General features: G+C 39.1%; 1 protein-coding gene across 6 annotated transcripts in view; it reads left to right on the top strand.

Annotated features, from left to right (window-relative positions):
* The window catches only part of KLHL2 (kelch like family member 2), a 164,368-nt gene that overhangs the window by 84,827 nt on the left and 59,116 nt on the right, over positions 1-20,425 (top strand). For all 6 annotated transcript variants that reach the window (XM_006073200.3, XM_025268233.2, XM_025268236.2 and 3 more), the window contains one exon: positions 6,247-6,409. In XM_006073200.3, coding sequence (XP_006073262.1) covers positions 6,247-6,409 — 163 coding nt within the window. The remainder of the gene's footprint in view (positions 1-6,246; positions 6,410-20,425) is intronic.

The raw sequence follows: 20,425 nt of genomic DNA, 5'->3' as shown, positions 1-20,425 counted from the left end.
TCTTTACTTGTTTCTCCCTGACTTTCATTAGAATGTGACTATTTAAATGGCACAGATTTGTTATTGAAATTTTAGAAAATAGAAATCAAAAGAAGACAATAGAAAAGCATCCATACTACTGTTAACCACAGGTAATCCCAAATAACAATTGTGGACTATTTCTCTAGTACTGTCTTTGTGATCATGTATATGTGTGCTTACAAAAAGGGAACTGCTTAAAAATTAGATTTTTTTACACTAAATATATTAGGAACAAATGTCCTAGTCATTAACTATTCATCTCTTTTAATTCAGTGGGCCCTTCATATCTTCAGGTTCCACATCTGCTGATTCAACCAACCACAGGTTAAAAATTTGAAAAAACAAAACAAAACCAATTTCAGGAAGTTCTAAGGAGCTTTCTGTTGGCAGCTGTTCACATAGCATTTCAGTGAGATGTTGTTGCCTGTCAAGTGCCTGATGTAGTAATTACTCAGTAAATGGAAGCAACTGCAAGAATGCAATTGAAGTGATTGTCGTCTTTATTGTTGTTGTGGTTGTGTCCTATACTTTTGCAGCACTATGGACTATAGCCTGCTAGGCTTCCCTGTCCATGGGATTTCTCAGGCAAGAATAATAGAATATGTTGCCATTTCCTTCTCCAGGGGATTTTCCCAGTCCAGGGATTAAACCCACACCCCCGGAATTGGCAGGCAGATTCTTTACCACTGAGCTACCAGGGAAGCCCATCGTCTTTATTCTACCAAAAAGAGCAGTATTGCAGATTTTGAAATTAGACAAGCACTTCATACTTACAGATGGGTATGAAGGTAGTGGGAAGAACACTAGACCAAAGAGTTAGTGAATTTGAGTATATCCTTATTCCCAGATGGCGCAAAGGTAGAGACCCTGTCTGCCAATGCACGAGATGCAAGTTCGATTCCTGAGTTGGGAAGATCCCCTGTAGGAGGAAATGGCAACTCACTCCAGTATTCTTGCCTGGAAAATCCCAATGACAAACAAGACTGGCCGGCTACAGTCCATGGGATTACAAAGAGACATGACTTGGCGACTAAGCAGTTACAGCACGCACTAGCTCTCTTCTGATAGGCTGTGGAACTTGGTCAGATCTTTTGGCCTCTCTAGGATTAAGTTTCTTCATCAGACAAATTCAGTTCAGTCGCTCAGTCATGTCCGACTCTTTGCGACCCCGTGAATCGCAGCACGCCAGGCCTCCCTGTCCATCACCAACTCCCAGAGTCTACTCAAACTCATGTCCATAGAGTCGGTGATGCCATGCAACAATCTCATCTTCTGTCGTCCCCTTCTCCTCCCGCCTTCAGTCTTTCCCAGAATCAGGGTCTTTTCAAAAGAGTCGGCTCTTCGCATCAGATGCACAAAGTATTGGAGTTTCAGGTTCAACATCAGTCCTTCCAATGAATATTCATGACTGATTATCTTTAGGATGAACTGGTTGGATCTCTTTGTTGTCCAAGGGACTCTCAAGAGTCTTCTCCAACACCATAGTTCAAAAGCATCAATTCTTTGTCACTCAGCTTTCTTTATAGTCCAACTCTCACATCCATACATGACTACTGGAAAAACCATAGCCTTGACTAGATGGACCTTTGTTGGCAAAGTAATGTCTCTGCTTTTTAATACGCTGTCTAGGTTGGTCATAACTTTCCTTCCAAGGAGTAAGAGTCTTTTAATTTCATGGCTGCACTCACCATCTGCAGTGATTTTGGAGCCCCCCATAATAAAGTCCTGTCACTGTTTCTACCATTTCCCCATCTATTTGCCATGAAGTGATGGAACCAGATGCCGTGATCTTTGTTTTCTGAATATTGAGCTTTAAGTCAACTTGTTCATTCTCCTCTTTCACTTTCATGAAGAGGCTCTTTAGTTCTTCACTTTTGCCATAAGGGTGGTGTCATCTGCATATCTGAGGTTATTGATATTTCTCCCGGCAATCTTTGATTCCAGCTTGTGCTTCATCCAGCCCAGCGTTTCTCATGATGTACTCTGCATATGCGTTAAATAAGCAGGGTGACAATATATAGCCTTGACGTACTCCTTTTCCTATTTGGAACGAGTCTGTTGTTCCATGTCCAGTTCTAACTGTTGCTTCCTGTCCTACGTACAGGTTTCTCAAGAGGCAGGTCTGGTGGTCTGGTATTCCCATCTCTTTCAGAATTTTCCACAGTTTGTTGTGATCCACTTTGGCATAGTCAATAAAGCAGAAGTAAATATTTTTCTGGAACTGTCTTGCTTTTTTGATGATCCAGCAGATGTTGGTGGAGAAGGCAATGGCACCCCACTCCAGTACTCTTGCCTGGAAAATCCCATGGACGGAGGAGCCTGGTGGGCTGCAGTCTATGGGGTCACGAAGAGTTGGACACAACTGAGCGACTTCACTTTCACTTTTCACTTTCATGCATTGGAGAAGGAAATGGCAACCCACTCCAGTGTTCTTGCCTGGAGAATCCCAGGGGCGGGGGAGCCTGGTGGGCTGCCGTCTATGGGGTAGCACAGAGTTGGACACGACTGAAGCAACTTAGCAGCAGCAGCAGATGTTGGCAATTTGATCTCTGGTTCCTGCCTTTTCTAAACCCAGCTTGAACATCTGGAAGATCACTGTTCATGTACTCTTGAAGCCTGGCTTGGAGAATTTTGAGCATTACTTCACTAGCATGTGAAATGAGTGCAATTGTGTGGTAGTTTGAGCATTCTTTGGCATTGCCTTTCTTTGGGGTTGGAATGCAATTGGACCTTTTCTAGTCCTGTGGCCACTGCTGAGTTTTCCAAATTTGCTGGCATATTGAGTGCAGCACTTTCACAGCATCATCTTTCAGGATTTGAAGTAGCTCAACTGGAATTCCATCACCACCACTAGCTTTATTTGTAGTGATGCTTCCTAAGACCCACTTGACTTCACATTCCAGGATGTCTGGCTCTAGGTGAGTAATCACACCATCGCGATTATCTGGGTCATGAAGATCTTTCTTGTACAGTTCTTCTGTATATTCTTGCCACCTCTTCTTAATATCTTCTGCTTCTGTTAGGTCCATATCATTTCTGTCCTTTATTGAGCCCATCTGTGCATGAAATGTTCCCTTGGTATCTCTGATTTTTTTTGGAGAGATCTTTAGTCTTTCCCATTCTATTGTTTTCCTCAGTTTCTTTGCATTGATCAGTGAGGAAGGCTTTCTTATTTCTCCTTGCTATTCTTTGGAACTCTGCATTCAAATGGCTATATCTTTCCTTTTCTCCTTTGCTTTTTGCTTCTCTATTGAAGTTTAGTCCTAGTAAAATTGTATCATAAAACTGAAACATTTTGATGAATTTATTGATAAAAGGAAAATATAAAGAAATTGATTTTCTAACATTTATGGTGTGTATTGCCACCATAATAACTACATGTGAATTTCTAGCCATGTGGGCAACAATTAAGATAACTTTTATATCCCTGGCCTACATGACTTATTATATCCTTTCCAGATCTGGGATTCGACAGTTTTATGAGTTTCAGTCCTCTGTTGGATAGGTCTAGTCTTGGTAGTCATGAAGTTGAAATTGGGGAAGCAAAATAAATTTTTAAAAGTCTACTATAGCTGCTTTTTTTTTTAATAGATGTATATATAAATGTGAGTGGGTATGTATAGGTTACTGTGTGTGTTTGTGTGTTCAGTTGCATCTGACTCTTTGCAATCCCATGGACTGTAGCCTGCCAGCCTCCTCTGACCATGGAATTTTCCCAGCAAGAATACTGGAGTGGATTGCCATTTCCTCTTCCAGGGGATCTTCCCAACCCAGGGATCCAACCTGCATCTCCTGCATTGGCAGCTGGATTCTTTACCACTGAGCCACCTGGGAAACCTGTATGTTAGCGTAGTATCAACCAGTTGCTGATATTTTTTCATTTAAGAATATATCTTAGAAATTGTCCTGTTCATATAGCTTTCTCATTAATGTATACAGAGTGTTCCATTGAATGGATGAACACCAGTGTTTAACCAATCTCCTTATGGTGGGCATTTAGGCTTTTTTATAACTTCTGCTATTACCCATAATAATACTGTAATAAATGTTGTGTGTATGTGTGAGCTTTTGTGCATATGTTAGGTATCTGTGCTTCCCTGGTGGCTCAGATGGTAAAGCGTCTGTCTGCAATGTGGGAGACCCGGGTTTGATCCCTGGATCGAGAAGATCCCCTGGAGAAGGAAATGGCAACCCACTCCAGTACTCTTGCCTGGAAAATTCCATGTACAGAGGAGCCTGGTGGGCTGTAGTCCATGGGGTCGCAAAGAGTCGGACACGACTGAGCAACTTCACTTTCTTTCTTCAGTGTATCTGTAGGTTAAATTGCTGTATTGGAAGATATGTGCATTTGTAATTTTGATTAAATAGACAAATTGCTCTTCATGGAGATTGAACCAGTGTACACGTCCACCAATAATGTGTGGGTGAACTTGCTTCTGCTTGACTGCTTTCCCCCTCAAGGATTCCCATCTTTCTGTATTACAAAGCAGTTTGCATTATACTATATTACACTATGTTGTCTCTGGAAAAATGCTGATTAGATGGGTGATCATTACCATTTTTACAAGTTTCACAGAGATTGAATTTTACACAGAAGACCACTTTCTTAATATATGTATTTGCTGAATTAAATGGCTGCACAGTTAAGCGTCATGTAATGTACTTTACATTGCTTCAGAGCATAATTATACCACTGTAGAAAAACTCCAGTTTGCAAATTGTCAGCCTTCCATGGAGATTCATTCCCATAACATAATGAAGCACACTATCCATATTATATAAAAGATTTGAGTATAAACAGAGTTATTTGCACTTTATTTCTCCTATTCAGAAAGAAAAGGCATTATCACCAAATACTGTTTTCATAATTTTCAGAGAAAAGTTATTTAGTTGGTGGAGTTGAATTAAAAAACACAAAAAGTTGTCCTCTTCATCCTTGATTCATGACTATTTGACTGTATATGTAGACACACACACAGTTTTTAGCTGAGAGAGTTAAAGCTGCTATGGTTCCTTTAAGAAAATAAAGCAGTTTGTATTACAGAAAGACAAAAGATTTACTTTTTCTCTTCTACATTTAGGACTTACTGCATACATTTAGGAAAATTTTGAAGGATATTTAAAACTACTCTCTTTTCTCATTTTCTCTTTGGTCCGCAGCTTGGAATATATGAAAATCAGTTCCTGAAGGAACTTGGAACTTAACTTAATTTTTATGCTAATATGCCCAGGTTACCTTTTCTAAAATTGACTGTTGTTCTAATAGTCCCCTCCCCTCCCCACCTTTTTGGCTTTTATAGAAGGATTTGCCAGCTTCTTTTTAATAAAGTTTTCCAATTTGACTTTCCAGTATGATCCTTTACATAGCATTGTACTAATTTACGTACAAATAAAAATGTTTCCATTATTGGCCTATTTGAAAAGGAATTGTGTTGGATATCATATTTATAGTGAAGATACTGATTAAATCCCAAAGAATAACCTAATTAATACAGAGTCTTATGGAGATACTGAAATAAAAATATAGATTAAAAAGTTGTTATTAAATAATTACTCCTTTTGTTTTCTTTTTTAGCACATATATTTCAAAGAAGTTGCTTGCATTTAGACTGTTGAGTTTTAAATTGTTCTACCCCGCTAAGGAAAGTAGTTTGTGGTGTTACTTAGTGGAATAACAAAAAGATGAAGCTTTGGTGTGGGCTTTCCTTGTGGCTCAGACAGTAAAGAATCTGCCTGCAATGTGGGAGATCTGGGTTCAATTCCTGGGTTAGGAAGACCCCCTGGAGGAGGACATGGCAAGCCACTCCAGTATTATTACTCTGTGCTCACCCCTTCTTCACAAATCACTGAATCTCATGACTACTCTAAGGGAAGAAAATCATTTTCATGGAACCATGGCACCCCCTAGCAGCCTAATAATTTATGTTTTTAAAATTCAAAGGAACATTTGTTTAGATCTATGGAAAGAATTGTTAATCTAGTATAATCTGATGTCTCTTATATTCTTGTGACCAAGAAGAGACCTTTGAAAGATTCCATAGATATTACGGAGATTGGAAGGAGGCATCATCCTTTTTGCAAATAATAGTTACATTACTTGTCTATGGGATGCTGGGGTCTGGGTGCAGATATTGAGCTGTGGCTGAATCCCTGAGCTCTCTGTAGACGCAATGAAGAGTAAACTTCTAGCCAGTCGGATAAGCATGCTCACTTGTTGTGTTACAGGTACTTCTCCCAGCAGCTGGTCTGTTACAGTTACAGGATGTGAAGAAGACTTGCTGTGAATTTTTGGAATCTCAGCTTCACCCTGTCAACTGCTTAGGAATCCGGGCTTTTGCTGATATGCACGCATGCACGGACCTCCTAAACAAGGCCAACACCTATGCAGGCAAGTGAAATAAATCTTGACTGAATTTGAGACAGGAAGAATCTGAAACTCTTGATTTCTAATATGATTCTATAGTGATTTCTGGAAATTTGTCTCATGTTTTTAGATCTGCACATTAAAAAAATACATTTAAAATCTTATACTGGTATTATAGCACTGCATAATTGAAGCATACTCATAGAGTTCTGAATTTTAAAGAAAAACATAAACTGTACATGATATTCGGAGAAGGCGATGGCAGCCCACTCCAGTACTCTTGCCTGGAAAATCCCATGGATGGAGGAGCCTGGTAGGCTGTGGTCCATGAGGTTGCTAAGAGTTGGACACGACTGAGCAAGTTCATTTTCACTTTTCACTTTCATGCATTGGAGAAGGAAATGGCAACCCACTCCAGTGTTCTTGCCTGGAGAATCCCAGGGGCGGGGGAGCCTGGTGGGCTGCTGTCTATGGGTCGCACAGAGTCAGACACGACTGAAGCGACTTAGCAGCAGCAGCAGCAGTACATGATATTAGGCCTAAATGATAGAGTAGATCATTTTATGCAAATATTGAATCTCTATGTTTTTCTTTCACACTGTCAAATTAATAGGGTTAGAAAAAAGTGTTTACATATGAAATTAAGTCATTTTATCCCCATTTTATCCCTGCTTTTTGCAACCTTTTCTTGTATCCAAGAAAACAACTTGTGGCTTCAGTTCAGTTCAGTTCAGTTGCTCAGTCATGTCGACTCTTTGCGACCCCATGAATTGCAGCACGCCAGGCCTCCCTGTCCATCACCAACTCCCGAATTCACCCAGACTCATGTCCATCGAGGTCAGTGATGCCATCCAGCCATCTCATCCTCTGTCGTCCCCTTTTCTTCCTGCCCCCACTCCCTCCCAACATCAGAGTCTTTTCCAATGAGTCAACTCTTCGCATGAGGTGGCCAAAGTACTGGAGTTTCAGCTTTGGCATCATTCCTTCCAAAGAAATCCCGGGGCTGATCTCCTTCAGAATGGACTGGTTGGATCTCCTTGCAGTCCAAGGGACTTTCAAGAGTCTTCTCCAACACCACAGTTCAAAAGCTTCAATTCTTTGGCACTCAGCTTTCTTCACAGTCCAACTCTCACATCCATACATGACTATTGGAAAAACCATAGCCTTGACTAGACGGACCTTTGTTGGCAAAGTCATGTCTCTGCTTTTGAATATGCTATCTAGGTTGGTCATAACTTTCCTTCCAAGGAGTAAGTGTCTTTTAATTTCATGGCCCCAATCACCATCTGCAATGATTTTGGCTTAAACATTTTCAAAGCAATGAAATCTAGTTGACTGTGAGTAGAGGAGAAATGTTGACTCCAGCTAGAGGCAGCCCTCTGCTTAGATTAAATGCTGGTTTTCAGGACCTCCTGGTAGCATCCTCTCCTTATAGTGGGCAGAGGCCTGTGGCTGTCCAGTCACGGAGCAGATTATTGTCACAGCTTTGGGTGTAGCTAAAGTACCCAGGAGTAACCTATAATTTATTTAGCTCTGAGTTTATAAACATTTAAAAAACTCATATTAAAAGTGATTATTGAAAAGTTTCTAATTAAAAAAAAAAACATTTTCTAGATGATAAACCTGGTGAAAGATACAGTCCACATCTCCACCCTGTATCTGTGAGACCCAATAGAAACAAGTTACTAAAGAACCTTCCAAGACTGCTGCTCCTTAGTAAATTGTAGGGCCCCAACTTCCTGTACCCTTCAAATGCAAAAGCCCCTCATCTAAACTCTACTCCACTCTGCCTACTCTGATAGCTAAGGAACATAGATTCATGCAAGGCAGAGTATCTGACAGAAGCTTTATTCCTAGAATCCCTATTGCATTTATCAAATAAATAGTAGTACAAAGTGGTTAGTTGGGGGAAAAAAAGTGCTTCAATAAACCATACCAGGTCCAGTAATTTTGAAATTTATAGATTTCTCTGGGGTGGCCTGATTGGCTTAACTACCCTTTGTAAAATTGTTTCAGTGGGAAAATGTGATCTGAATCCAAGAATGCTTAATTACAGATAAACTTTTAGAATGTAATTTCTGTAAGTTGGGGAATACATATAACATGTAGCAATATTCATATGGTTCTTTTGAGTGGGATGAGGTATTTTTAAGAAAACCAAACACAAATTTGTATTTATTGATGTGTTCTCCAGTGCAGCCAATTCTGTTCTTCAGCTAAATAGAAATCCATTAGACCCGTTAATTGCTAGACATAATGCACCTGTTCTAAGTGATTTATATTACAAAAGCCAAGGAGGCTTTGTGCATTTTTTTTGGATAGTCTTTTCTACATAAAGCAATCTCTAGTTAATATCTTTCTTGGACTGCTAGTTGTCCTTCGTACTTGATAAATGTTACTGAGTTTTAAGAGATAGAAAGAGAAGGAATAAAGTAGGATTAATGCAAAAAAATTTCCATACATAGTTCTCATGCTATGGTAGAACTCTTAGTTTTACTCACATCAGAACAAACTCACTTACTGTGTTTTAGAAGACAATAATATTTTATTATTTCTTTCTCTTCTTTACAGTTTTAAATTTATTGTAGTTTATGACAGAATGTCAACAATTTTCTACTAGAATTACAACACCTCTACATCTTAGTATACAGACTCTTTCTACATAATTATGCCAAGAATTTTTTATGAAAAAATTATCACTTTCAACAAAATTACAAATAAAATTTGATTTATATTTACACATTATAATTTTAATCAAAGTCTTATTTTAAAAGATGTACTGCATCTCATACCATGCATCTGAATCTTAAAATTGCTCATTTCTAAGTAACATTTTACAGCATCTTTTATTATGAAAAGTTGCAACCATGCAAAAATGGAATAGTACTCACTACCCAACACTGAGAGTTGTCAGTTCATGAATAATTTTATTTTAACTACACCCTTCTTGACTTCTCTTTCCTATGTTATTATTTTTTATGTAAACTTTTTAGTGCAGACTAGTAAACATGTAAAGTATGCAAATTAGACATCTACAGCTTGATGAATTTTTGAATTCTTGTATTATTTTGGAGCAATTCAGTCATATTATTTCATCTACATATTTCTTATACTTAAAAAGAAATAAAATTGCAGTGACCAATTTCATATAGTCAAGCTGTTTCCATAACTTTGGTGTATTGATAACTAGCTGCAGGAAACTTTCTAAAATAAATGTGTGTGTATACTCAGTCACTTCAGTCATGGCCAACTCTTTGCAACCCTGTGGACTGTAGTCCATCAGGCTCCTCTGTCCATGGGATTCTCCAGGAAAGAATACTGGAATGGGTTGCCATGCCTTCCTCCAGGGGATCTTTCCAACCCAGAGATCAAATCCATGTCTCCTGCATTGCAGGCAGAATTCTTTACCCACTGAGCCACCTGGGATGCTCTTTCTAAAATAAATAATCCAGTATAATACTAAAGTAGTTGTTCTTCATAGTGAAAATATCTGAATGTTGTTTTTATCTTAAGCAAACAGAAGGTAAAGAGTCAACACAGGAAAATACCTAGAGTTCTCTTTTTCTGCCTTAATAATTGTTTTTCAGTCCCTTCCTCGTTTATTTTTACAATTCAAGTACTTATGTGTCCAGAGGCCTACCCAGACACCTAAGTTGCTTTCAAGTTCAAATTAGAAGGTGTGAATAGATCTAGGAGAGTGAAGGTATTTCCATAACAATGGTAATAGATGGAAGTTAAAATCTTAACTTTTTTCCCCTCTCCTAGGCTTTTAAGTAGGGTCTGAGATATACAGGCAAGAAAGAAGGAAAGGAAGAAATAAAGAGCAATAGACAAGTTAATGCATATAGAAGTCCATACATACATGGAAAGAAGGAGAGGGGAGAAAGAAGGTTGAGAGAGAGGGTGGGAAAGTGAAGAAAGTTGCATGACCTCAGGGTACTTTCTGATCTAAGGTATAACTGTGTGTTGAGACTGGAGCATCCTTATCCTCTGAAAATTCACCAGGGCTCTGGGCACAAGATCTGCATCATTCCTTTCTCTTGGAGATTGGGAATGAGCTCTGTTGTATTCATTATAGTTAAATTGTGCAGGTATAATAGAAGAGTGAAGATATTCTATGGGAATCTCTGTGAATGGTGCTTGTTTTTCTTAGTATCAGCATCTTTAGAAAAAGTAAAAAATGTGGGAAACCAGGTGGAGAAGGTAGGAGGTCTGAGCAGTGCAGGAGAGTCTGCTCTGCCCAGCCTGGTGCCCCCCTCCCTTGGTTTCAGTCCCAGCCCCACGCCCTGGCCCATGCTATTTTCTAGGGTTGTGAACAGCCTCAAACCATGAACAATCAAGGGTCACCAGACCAGCCAGGCAAAATGACCTGCATATTGAAGCCTGGTGTTCTGGACTGTAATCAACCTTTGTTATGTTCTTGAGTGGTTGTTTTCTTAGCTAAAAAGCTGTATGAAATTATTTTTGCTGTATACCTAAAAATGAAACCTTTCACATCTCCTAAGAGTGTGGACTTGTTTGGAGAATGCTGGTTTGTGGACTCTTCTGATGTGTTTTGAGTGATGTTTATATTTAATTCATTCCACAAATCATTAAGACTTTGAGCATTTTTGCTGGACTGAAAATATAGAGGAGATAAAAACTGAACTTACAACTTCAGGTGCATTTTAATAGTCTCAGTAAAAGATGCTTTTGGAAGTTAGATTTTAATTTGAAATACAAATTTTATTCAGCCTTCTTTGTTGATAAACAAAAGTTACCAGTGGTTGAATTGTGAGAATTTCTAACAAATTTAAGGGAAGCAATAAATTCCAGATTCTTAGTCATTCCAACATCTCAACACTAACCACACTAAAAATCTGAGAAGCTGCTTAATATAGATTCTAACTGACCTTTGGGGAAATATTTACTCTCATTTTCAAACCAGCTGAAACTCTGAGGAACCTGGCATTCCTCTGTAACAAAGCTACCTGTGAAGAAGTCCCTTTCTCCTGTCTCTGACATGCTTTCAGTTTATTTCTCATTCTCCTTGCACTTAACCCTATTATCTGTTTGTATATCCTAGGCCTGTCCATGAACCCCATACTGCCCTACTTTAGCCTTCCCACTGTGCTTGTGCGATGATCAAGCATTTTTATATGCCATCTGTTTTCATGTGTGCCCTCTCTCCTGTTATCTTAAATGAAACTTTGCTTTTTCCCATACCTGTTTGTTGGGGGCAAACTTCTTTAAGTGGTACTCCCCCTTAAAGAGAGTGACTCACCAGGAAGGTGGGTAGGAGGATAGACTTCCAGACTGTTCCTCTCTCACTGTCACCATCCTCAGTTCTGCACTGGCTCGCTGTCAGTCTGCAGCACTCTCTCTGCAGCCTATTTTCTCTCTACACCTTCAGGGCTTCTTTCCCTCTGCACTTTGTTTCTCTTGCTGCCAGCAACTTCAAAATCTGTACTGTTGTCTCTACTGAGACTCCCTCTTCCTACCTCCTTGGGACTACTGTCTTCCTTCCATAAACCCATTTGTCACACAACTCTAGGTCATTTTGAACCTTGTTCCCATTTGGAGCTCCAAGGTGACCTTTGTGGTGACCATAAACTACCGATGCTGAGCATTTCCTGCCCTCATGCTCTTGTATTTCTTCATAAATCTGTGTTCTCTGGTCCCACTCTGGTCCCAATTCTTCTAGTCATCTCTTGGCTGCTGAGCTTAGACCCAGTAGTCAGTCCTTTCAAAACTACCGTCTGTGTGCCTGGTATTGCCTGAACTGCTGTGGATGATAACAGGTTCAGTGTGATTTAACCCCTGATTCCAAGGAGTTTATTGGCCAGTAATAGTCAACTCACACCCAATTTTAGTATATCCAGATTATGCTCTATTCTCTGTGAGAGCTCATCCCATGACATTTTCTTCTGCTGTTAGTTTCCATTAGTCATTTTTCCATTCCTATAATTTAGGCTAGGAATCACTACTTGAGGTAAACATCTGTCAAAATAAACTCATGATTTTGGAAACAGCCCTCTTGAAAGAAACTTGAGAGAGTGGTTCTAATAATGGTGTCACCAGCCTTGACTTTGTGATATGCATAATAAAGAGTAGATGCTGTTTATTGAAAGTCTATTGCTATGTTAATGTACTACTAAAGAAAATTCTTCCTTTGGAAGATAATGAAAGCATTTGATGTGCACCACTGCTTGATTGTTTGCTGACTTAAATGACAGCTCTTAAAAGAATTAATCATTTTTATATTCTTAAATTCATTATAGTCCTCATTTATGTCTTAGTTAACTACACGCAGTCTGTTTTGCTTTGTTGACAGTTTTTCTAGCTGACATGAGTTAGCTGTTCTCAGGTTTCACCAAATTGTGTGTTAATGGGGACTGCTGGAGATACAAATATGGATTTTTTCCCCCCTAGAAACTAATAGTTGGAAAAGACAATGGCACCCCACTCCAGTACTCTTGCCTGGAAAATCCCATGGACGGAGGAGCCTGGTAGGCTGCAGTCCATGGGGTCGCTAAGAGTCGGACACGACTGAGCGACTTCACTTTCACTTTTCAGTTTCATGCATTGGAGAAGGAAATGGCAACCCGCTCCAGTGTTCTTGCCTGGAGAATCCCAGGGACGATGGAGCCTGATGGGCTGCTGTCTGTGAGGTCGCACAGAGTCGGACATGACTGAAGTGACTTAGCAGCAGCAGCAAAAACTAATAGTATTCAGAATGAGACTCATGGAGTGCTAGCACTGTTTGGGAACTTAGCAGTTATCTAGTCTAACACTTTAATTGTATTAATTAAGAAAATGAAGACTAGAGATATCTTTATTTTCCCCAGAACACTTTCTCAGAGGTAAGCTGTTTGTGGACTTAAAATACTGTTGTTATCCAGTCACTTAACCTCACTTTTCAGATAGGATTCTGCCCTAGATGGAGTATAGAGGAATTATATGAACCCCTCATGGCATTTAATTTTGATCAAAAAGGTTCTTGTTGTGTAGAAATCAGGTATGAAGACTACTTTGTTTCTTAGGGTGCAAAACAAAAAGAACTTTGGGCTTGTATTGTTGACTTCATCAGCTTAATTTGGGATGAGTGACTTGAGCCTTTTAGACCTGGTGTGATAAATCCTAGTGAGTATCTCTCATTTCTGACAAACTTATTTTATTTGTAGGAGGGAATCAAACAGGAAAATTCATTTGCTCTACAGAGTGAAGAGATTTCTTATATATAAGGAAGAATGCTTGTGTACATTATATATGTATAATATATATGTTTAATGTATATTCCATGGCTATAGCATAGTTAATACTGCTGGGAATCATGCTCTTTTAGAGAGAAGGAACTGATCATCAAATGGCAGTGTGATTACTGGTTGGCTTTACTCAGTGGCAGAAGAAACTAGTAGAGGCAAATCACTAATACCACAATAAAAGCTCTGTGCCATAAACAGAATATTCTGTTAACATATGGGTGGGAGGACTGGAAAGTGTAAGTAAGGTTGGTAACAGAATTAGGGTAGTGAAGATAGAGAGAAGGTTGTGGATCTTGGAACTGACCCTGGATATAAGTACAGGAAACAGACTAGACTGAAACGTTCTGCCCTTCAGCATTACATTTTAGGTAAAGCTTTTTAGGTACATTTCAGTGTGTGCATATGTATTCCCAATGTGCAGTAGCTGCTCAATTTTACTATACCTTATTGAGATACAGAAATCTGAATAACAATTCATTTAGTGAAAAGGAAGAATCTCTTATCTCAGCTTTATGACAAGGAAGGAAGGAAGGAAGTGAAGTTGCTCAGGTTGCTCAGTTGTGTCCAACTCTTTGTGACCCCATGAACTGTAGTTAGCAAAGCTCCTCCGTCCATGGGATTCTCCAGGCAAGAATACTAGAGTCGGTTGCCATTTCCTTCTCCAGGGGAACTTCCTGACCAGGGATTGAACATGGGTCTCTGGGTTTGTAGATTTCATGGTAAAGAGTTTGCAGGCAGACTCTTTACAATCTGAGCCACCAGGGAAGCCCTTGTGACAAGTATTAGGATTGTATTGGCCAAACCAATCCAAAGATATTAGGGTTTTTGTTGATCGTGGATTCAATAGCAATCAGAAATGTAATTATATCTATAAAGATGTACGGTGATTATCTCATTCTCTTCCACCCAGGTCAGATCATATCTATGAAATTGAGCTCATTTTCAATTACATGTTTTAAGAGAGAGTGATGAACTGAAGCACTGAATTCAGAGCCAGGATGATGTTGAAGACCTGAAACTATGTTTTACAAGGAGTAGTCAAAAGAATTTGTAAAATTCTGGAGAATATAATGTTCTCTGTAAAAGTTTGAGGGAATTTCATGAGAGAAAGAGCTTAACCTTGTTCTGTGGTGAGTATAAGTAGAATCAGTGTTAAAAATTAAGGAGAAAGATTTTAGTGCAACATAAAGAAGCTTGTAGTGAGTGCTCAAGGGTGATGTGGCTGCTTTGCTTTCTGCTCATGTCTGCAAATGATAGCCAGATACCCATTGAATGTGAACATTTTAGAGATTATTCTTTCATACGGAAGTTGTGGTCAGGTCCCTTATATCACTAAATCTTATGACTTCCCAGAGTTACTACTGAGGATTCCCAGGATTTGAGAAGCAATTTATTTTAGAGATTATAGAGAGGAGGGGATGGAGGAAGAGAAGAGTTGTTTACTGGGTACACAGTTTTAGATTTTACAGTATGAGCATACATAACACTGCTGAACTATATGCATACTTAAAAGTGGTAAGTATGACTATACAGTGAGCAAAAACAAGACCAGAAGCTGACTGTGGCTCAAGTCATGAACTCCTTATTGGCAAATTCAGACTTAAATTGAAGAAAGTGGGGAAAACCACTAGACCATTCAGGTATGACCTAAATCAAATCCCTTATGATTATAAAATGGAAGTGAGAACTAGATTTAAGGGACTAGATCTGATAGACAGAGTGCCTGATGAACTATGGACGGAGATTTGTGACATTGTACAGGAGACAGGGATCCCCAAGAAAATGAAATGCAAAAAAGCAAAATGGCTGTCTGAGGAGGCCTTACAAATAGGTGTGAAAAGAAGAGAAGCGGAAAGCAAAGGGGAAAAGGAAAGATATAGCCATTTGAATGCAGAGTTCCAAAGAATAGCAAGGAGAGATAAGAAAGCCTTCCTCAGTGATCAATGAAAAGAAATTGAGGAAAGCAATAGAATGGGAAAGACTAGAGATCTCTTCAAGAAAATTAGAGATACCAAGGGAACATTTCATGCAAAGATGGGCTCGATAAAGGACAGAAATGGTATGGGCCTAACAGAAGCAGAAGATATTAAGAAGAGGTGGCAAGAATACAGAGAAGAACTGTACAAAAAAGATCTTCACGACCCAGATAATCATGATGGTGTGATCATTCACCTAGAGCCAGACATCCTGGAATGTGAAGTCAAGTTGGCCTTAGGAAGCATCACTACGAATAAAGCTAGTGGTGGTGATGGAATTCCAGTTGAGCTACTTCAAATCCTGAAAGATGATGCTGTGAAAGTGCTGCACTCAATATGCTAGCAAATTTGGAAAACTCAGCAATGGCCACAGGACTGGAAAAGGTCAGTTTTCATTCCAACCCCAAAGAAAGGCAATGCCAAAGAATGCTCAAACTACCACACAGTTGTACTCCTCACACGCTAGTAAACTAATGCTCAAAATCCTCCAAGCCAGGCTTCAACAGTACATGAACCGTGCTCTTCCAGATGTTCAAGCTGGTTTTAGAAAAGGCAGAGAAACCAGAGATCAAATTGCCAACATCCGCTGGATCATCAGAAAAGCAAGAGAGTTCCAGGAAAATATCTATTTCTGCTTTATTGACTATGCCAAAGCCTTTGACTGTATGGATCACAACAAACTGGGGAAAGTTCTGAAAGAGATGGGAATACCAGACCACCTGACCTGCCTTTTGAGAAACCTGTATGCAGGACAGGAAGCAACAATTAGAACTGGACATGGAACAACAGACTGGTTCCATATAGGAAAAGGAGTACGTCAAGGCTGTATATTGTCACTCTGCTTATTTAACTTATATGCAGGGTACATCATGAGAAATGCTGGACTGGATGAAGCACAAGCTGGAATCAAGATTGCCAGGAGAAATATCAATAACCTCAATATGCAGATGACACCACTCTTATGGCAGAAAGGGAAGAAGAACTAAAGAGCCTCTTGATAAAAGTTGGCTTAAAGCTCAACTTTCAGAAAACAAAGATTATGGCATGCGGTTCCATCACTTCATGGGAAATAGATGGGGAAACAGTGTCAGACTTTATTTTTGGGGGCTCCAAAATCACTGTAGATACTGATTGCAGCCATGAAATTAAAAGACGCTTACTCCTTGCAAGGCAAGTTATGATCAACCTAGACAGTGGTTCATAGGGTCGCAAAGAGTCAGACACAACTGAGCGACTGGACTGAACTGAAAAATGGTTAAGGTGGTAAATTGTCTTATGTTTTTACTATAATAAAAAGAGGAGGGACTAGTGAGGAATCAACTGTGACTGAGACTATTTAGCTTTAGAGTCAGTGTGGGTAATGAAGCCATTGATACCCAAAAGAAACACGAGAGATCAGGCAGGTGTCTGGAGGAAGGTGTAGATGGGTTTTGTAGATTAGTAGATTGCTCAAGGGCCAGTCAACAGTGAAATGTGTTATCAATTTAGAGGTTCTCACACTTGGCAAGATTATTAGCAGTAGCCAAAGACAGCTTGGCCAGCAGAAGACCTTGATTTGTTTTGAGGGAGACAATCAGTAGACTCAGCCAGAGCATCTTTGTTGAGCTTCAAGCCAAGAAGTGAAGCAGTGCCATCAATGGAAAGATGCATAATGATTAAAAAACATCACAGAACTCAAAACAGATGAAAATAAGTGATCTATGGCAGTGAATAATGTGAATCTTACAAAACTGCTTTTATATGTTGCAGGTGCATGGTATAGGGGTGGATCTATTTGTTTAAAATAGCCATGACGGTTAGACAGATCATATAGAGACTAAAGATAGCTGGAAATTCATTTATTGGGGTTTGGGAGAGAGGTTGAGTCTGGGAACAACCATACGGGGTGACAAGTTGACAATAACTGGGACACACACAAATGTGGATGGAATGATTAAAGGAGATTGAACAGAGAATGAAAGGGGATGTCAGGGCAGGCAGGACCATAGGTAACATCTAGTTTTAGGGAACTGTTAGAGACAGACTGAGTAGTTAGAAAGGTAGAAAGAAGTGTTATAGAATCCAGGCTAGGAGAAAGAGTTCTTAGGTGAAACATTGCACAAGGGTTGAGACAGATTATATTAATCTCAATAAAAGAACTTCCAAAGAACAATTGGATGGGAAAGGAGGCCAGAGGCTGTATTACCACAGACAAAGGTATGCGTGCATCAGTATGTAGGCGTCAGTACTAAGGTCTGCCCTAAAGAATTTTGGTGTGAAGACCAGCAAGGTAGGGCAGTGGCCCAAGTAGGGGAGGATAAGGAGATGTTTATTCACTGAAGTGAACACAATAAAATGCATTAATTCTCTGTACCAACACTTAATCTTTCTCACTGGGGACAGAAAGTAGTTAGGCTTAGTTTAGACTTTTAGTTTTAGACTTAGACTTTTTTTTCCTTTTGTTTTTAAAATTTCAATCAAAAATATTTCACACGGTTAAAAATATGTTTTTAGTCATGAGCATAACACATCCCTCATTCTTGTCTTCCCTCTCTTTGCACCAAATATCCTGTATCCATCCACAAATGAAAGTGTCTTTGTGACAGCTGTGGGATCCATCACCATACATTAAGGGACCCAGAAGGAACCTTGCCCACTGTGCTTAGGCAGTAGGCAGGCAGACCTTGGTCCTGGCTGTGGCTCTCAAGTGATCTGTGAACCAGTTTTAGCCCCTCTTGACTGCAGTCTGGGAGCACCCAGAGAACACTGACCTAGACTGTTCCCCACAGATGAGGGAGCTTCTGTGGAAGTCTAGGTTTCCAGAGGAGACGATTTAGCATTCCATTGGAGCAAAAACAGTATCAACACATGTTTGGACATACTGAAGAGGCTGAAAAAAGCAGTTTGACTTTACCTGTGTCCCCTCACCCATGTGGCAGCACAGCTTAGTGCCAGGAGAAACCTTCCTTCTTTAGTCCATGATTCACAAATGAAGGAGAGAGAAAGATTTCTCAGACACAAAGTCTGAAGGAGTTCATCACCACTAGTTCTACCATAAAAGAAGTGTTGAAAGGAGTTCTTGTAGCTGAAATAAGAGGATGCTAATTAATAAAATGAAAATGCATTAAAATACACATACAACTAACATGATAACATGAAATAACATGAAAATGTATAAAAATATAAATACAACACACTGGTAAAGGTAAGTATATAATCAAATTAAGAATACTCTAGTACTCTAAAATGATGGTATAAGATTAAAGAACAAGTGTATTAAAATTAACTGTAGCTATAATAATTTGTTAGTGAATATAAAATATAAAAAGAGGTAAACCATACATCAAAATACATTAAAGGTAGAGGGGAGTAAAAGGGTAGTTTTTGTATGTGATTAAATTTGTCATCAGCATAAAATAGATTGTTACATCAATAAGGTGTTTTATGTAAACTTGGAAACCACAAAACAAAGCAAAAACCTAAAGTAGATACACAAAAGATGCACAACTACAGAAAACCATCAGTTTACTAAGGAAGACAGTGAGAGAACAAAGAAACTAAAAACAGCCAGAAAACTGTAAGATGGAATTTGTAATATCTATCAATAATTTTGCTAAATATAAATGGATTGAATTCTCCAGTCAAATGGCATAGAGTGGCTGGATGGATTTAAAAAGCAAACAAACAAAAAGTAATATATGGTACTTACCAGAGACTCACTTCAGCTTTGAGGACACACACATGGGCTCAGAGGGAAGAGATGAAAAAGATACTTCATGCAAGTGAAAGCCAAAAGAGTACAGGGGTACCTATACTGATGTCAGACAAAACAGATGTTAAGCCAAAAATGGTAATTAGAGACAGAAAAGGTCATTATATAATGATAAAGAGTTCAATTCATTGAGAAGATATAACAGTCATAAATATATGTATACACAACTTTGGAGCACCAAAATGTATTAAATCCTCAAAGGTCTGGAAAGAGAAACAGACAACAATAAAATAATTTTCAGGGACATCATTACCCCACCTTCAACAATGGGTAATCATCTAGATTATCAACAAGGAAACTAGACTTCAACCAAACTTTAAACCAAATGGACCTAAAAGATATATTCTTCTCAAGCACACACACAATGTTCTCCAGGATACACCATAGGCTAGACCATAAAGTGAGTCTTAACAGATTTAAGAAAATTAAAATCACACTTTTTGACCATAGTGGTATAATACTAGAAATCATTAACAGAAGGAAGTTGAAAAATTCACAAATGTGTGAAAATTAAACAACACAGTCCTGAACAACCAGTAGATCAAAAAAAGGAAATTTAAAGAAAACAGCTGAAGAAGGAGAAATCAGAAAGAAAATTGAAAAATATCTTGAAGCAAACAAAAATGAAAATGGACCATACCAAAATCTATCATTTCAGTTCAGTGGCTTAGTGGTGTCTGACTCATTGTGACCCCATGGACTGCACCTTGCCAGGATTCCCTGTCCATCACCAACTCCTGGACCTTGCTCAAACTTATGTCCATTGAGTCAGTGATGCCATCTAGCCATCTCATCCTCTGTCGACCCCTTCTCCTACCTTCAGTCTTTCCCAGCATCAGGGTCATTTCCAGTGAGTCAGTTCTTTGCATCAGGTGGCCAAAGTATTGGAGCTTCAGCTTCAGCATCAGTCCTTCCAATGAATATTCAGGACTGATTTCTTTTATGATTGACTGGTTTGATTTCCTTGTAGTCTAAGGAACTCTCAAGACTCTTCTCTAACACCAGTTCAACAGCGTCAGTTCTTTGGCTCTCAGCTTTCGTTATAGTCCAATTCTTACATCCATACATG

The sequence above is a fragment of the Bubalus bubalis genome, chromosome 17 (genome assembly GCF_019923935.1).
Source record: "Bubalus bubalis isolate 160015118507 breed Murrah chromosome 17, NDDB_SH_1, whole genome shotgun sequence".
Taxonomy (NCBI): domain Eukaryota; kingdom Metazoa; phylum Chordata; class Mammalia; order Artiodactyla; family Bovidae; genus Bubalus; species Bubalus bubalis.
The sequence above is the reverse complement of the archived record's forward strand: the minus strand, read 5'-3'. Positions and strand labels throughout refer to the sequence as shown.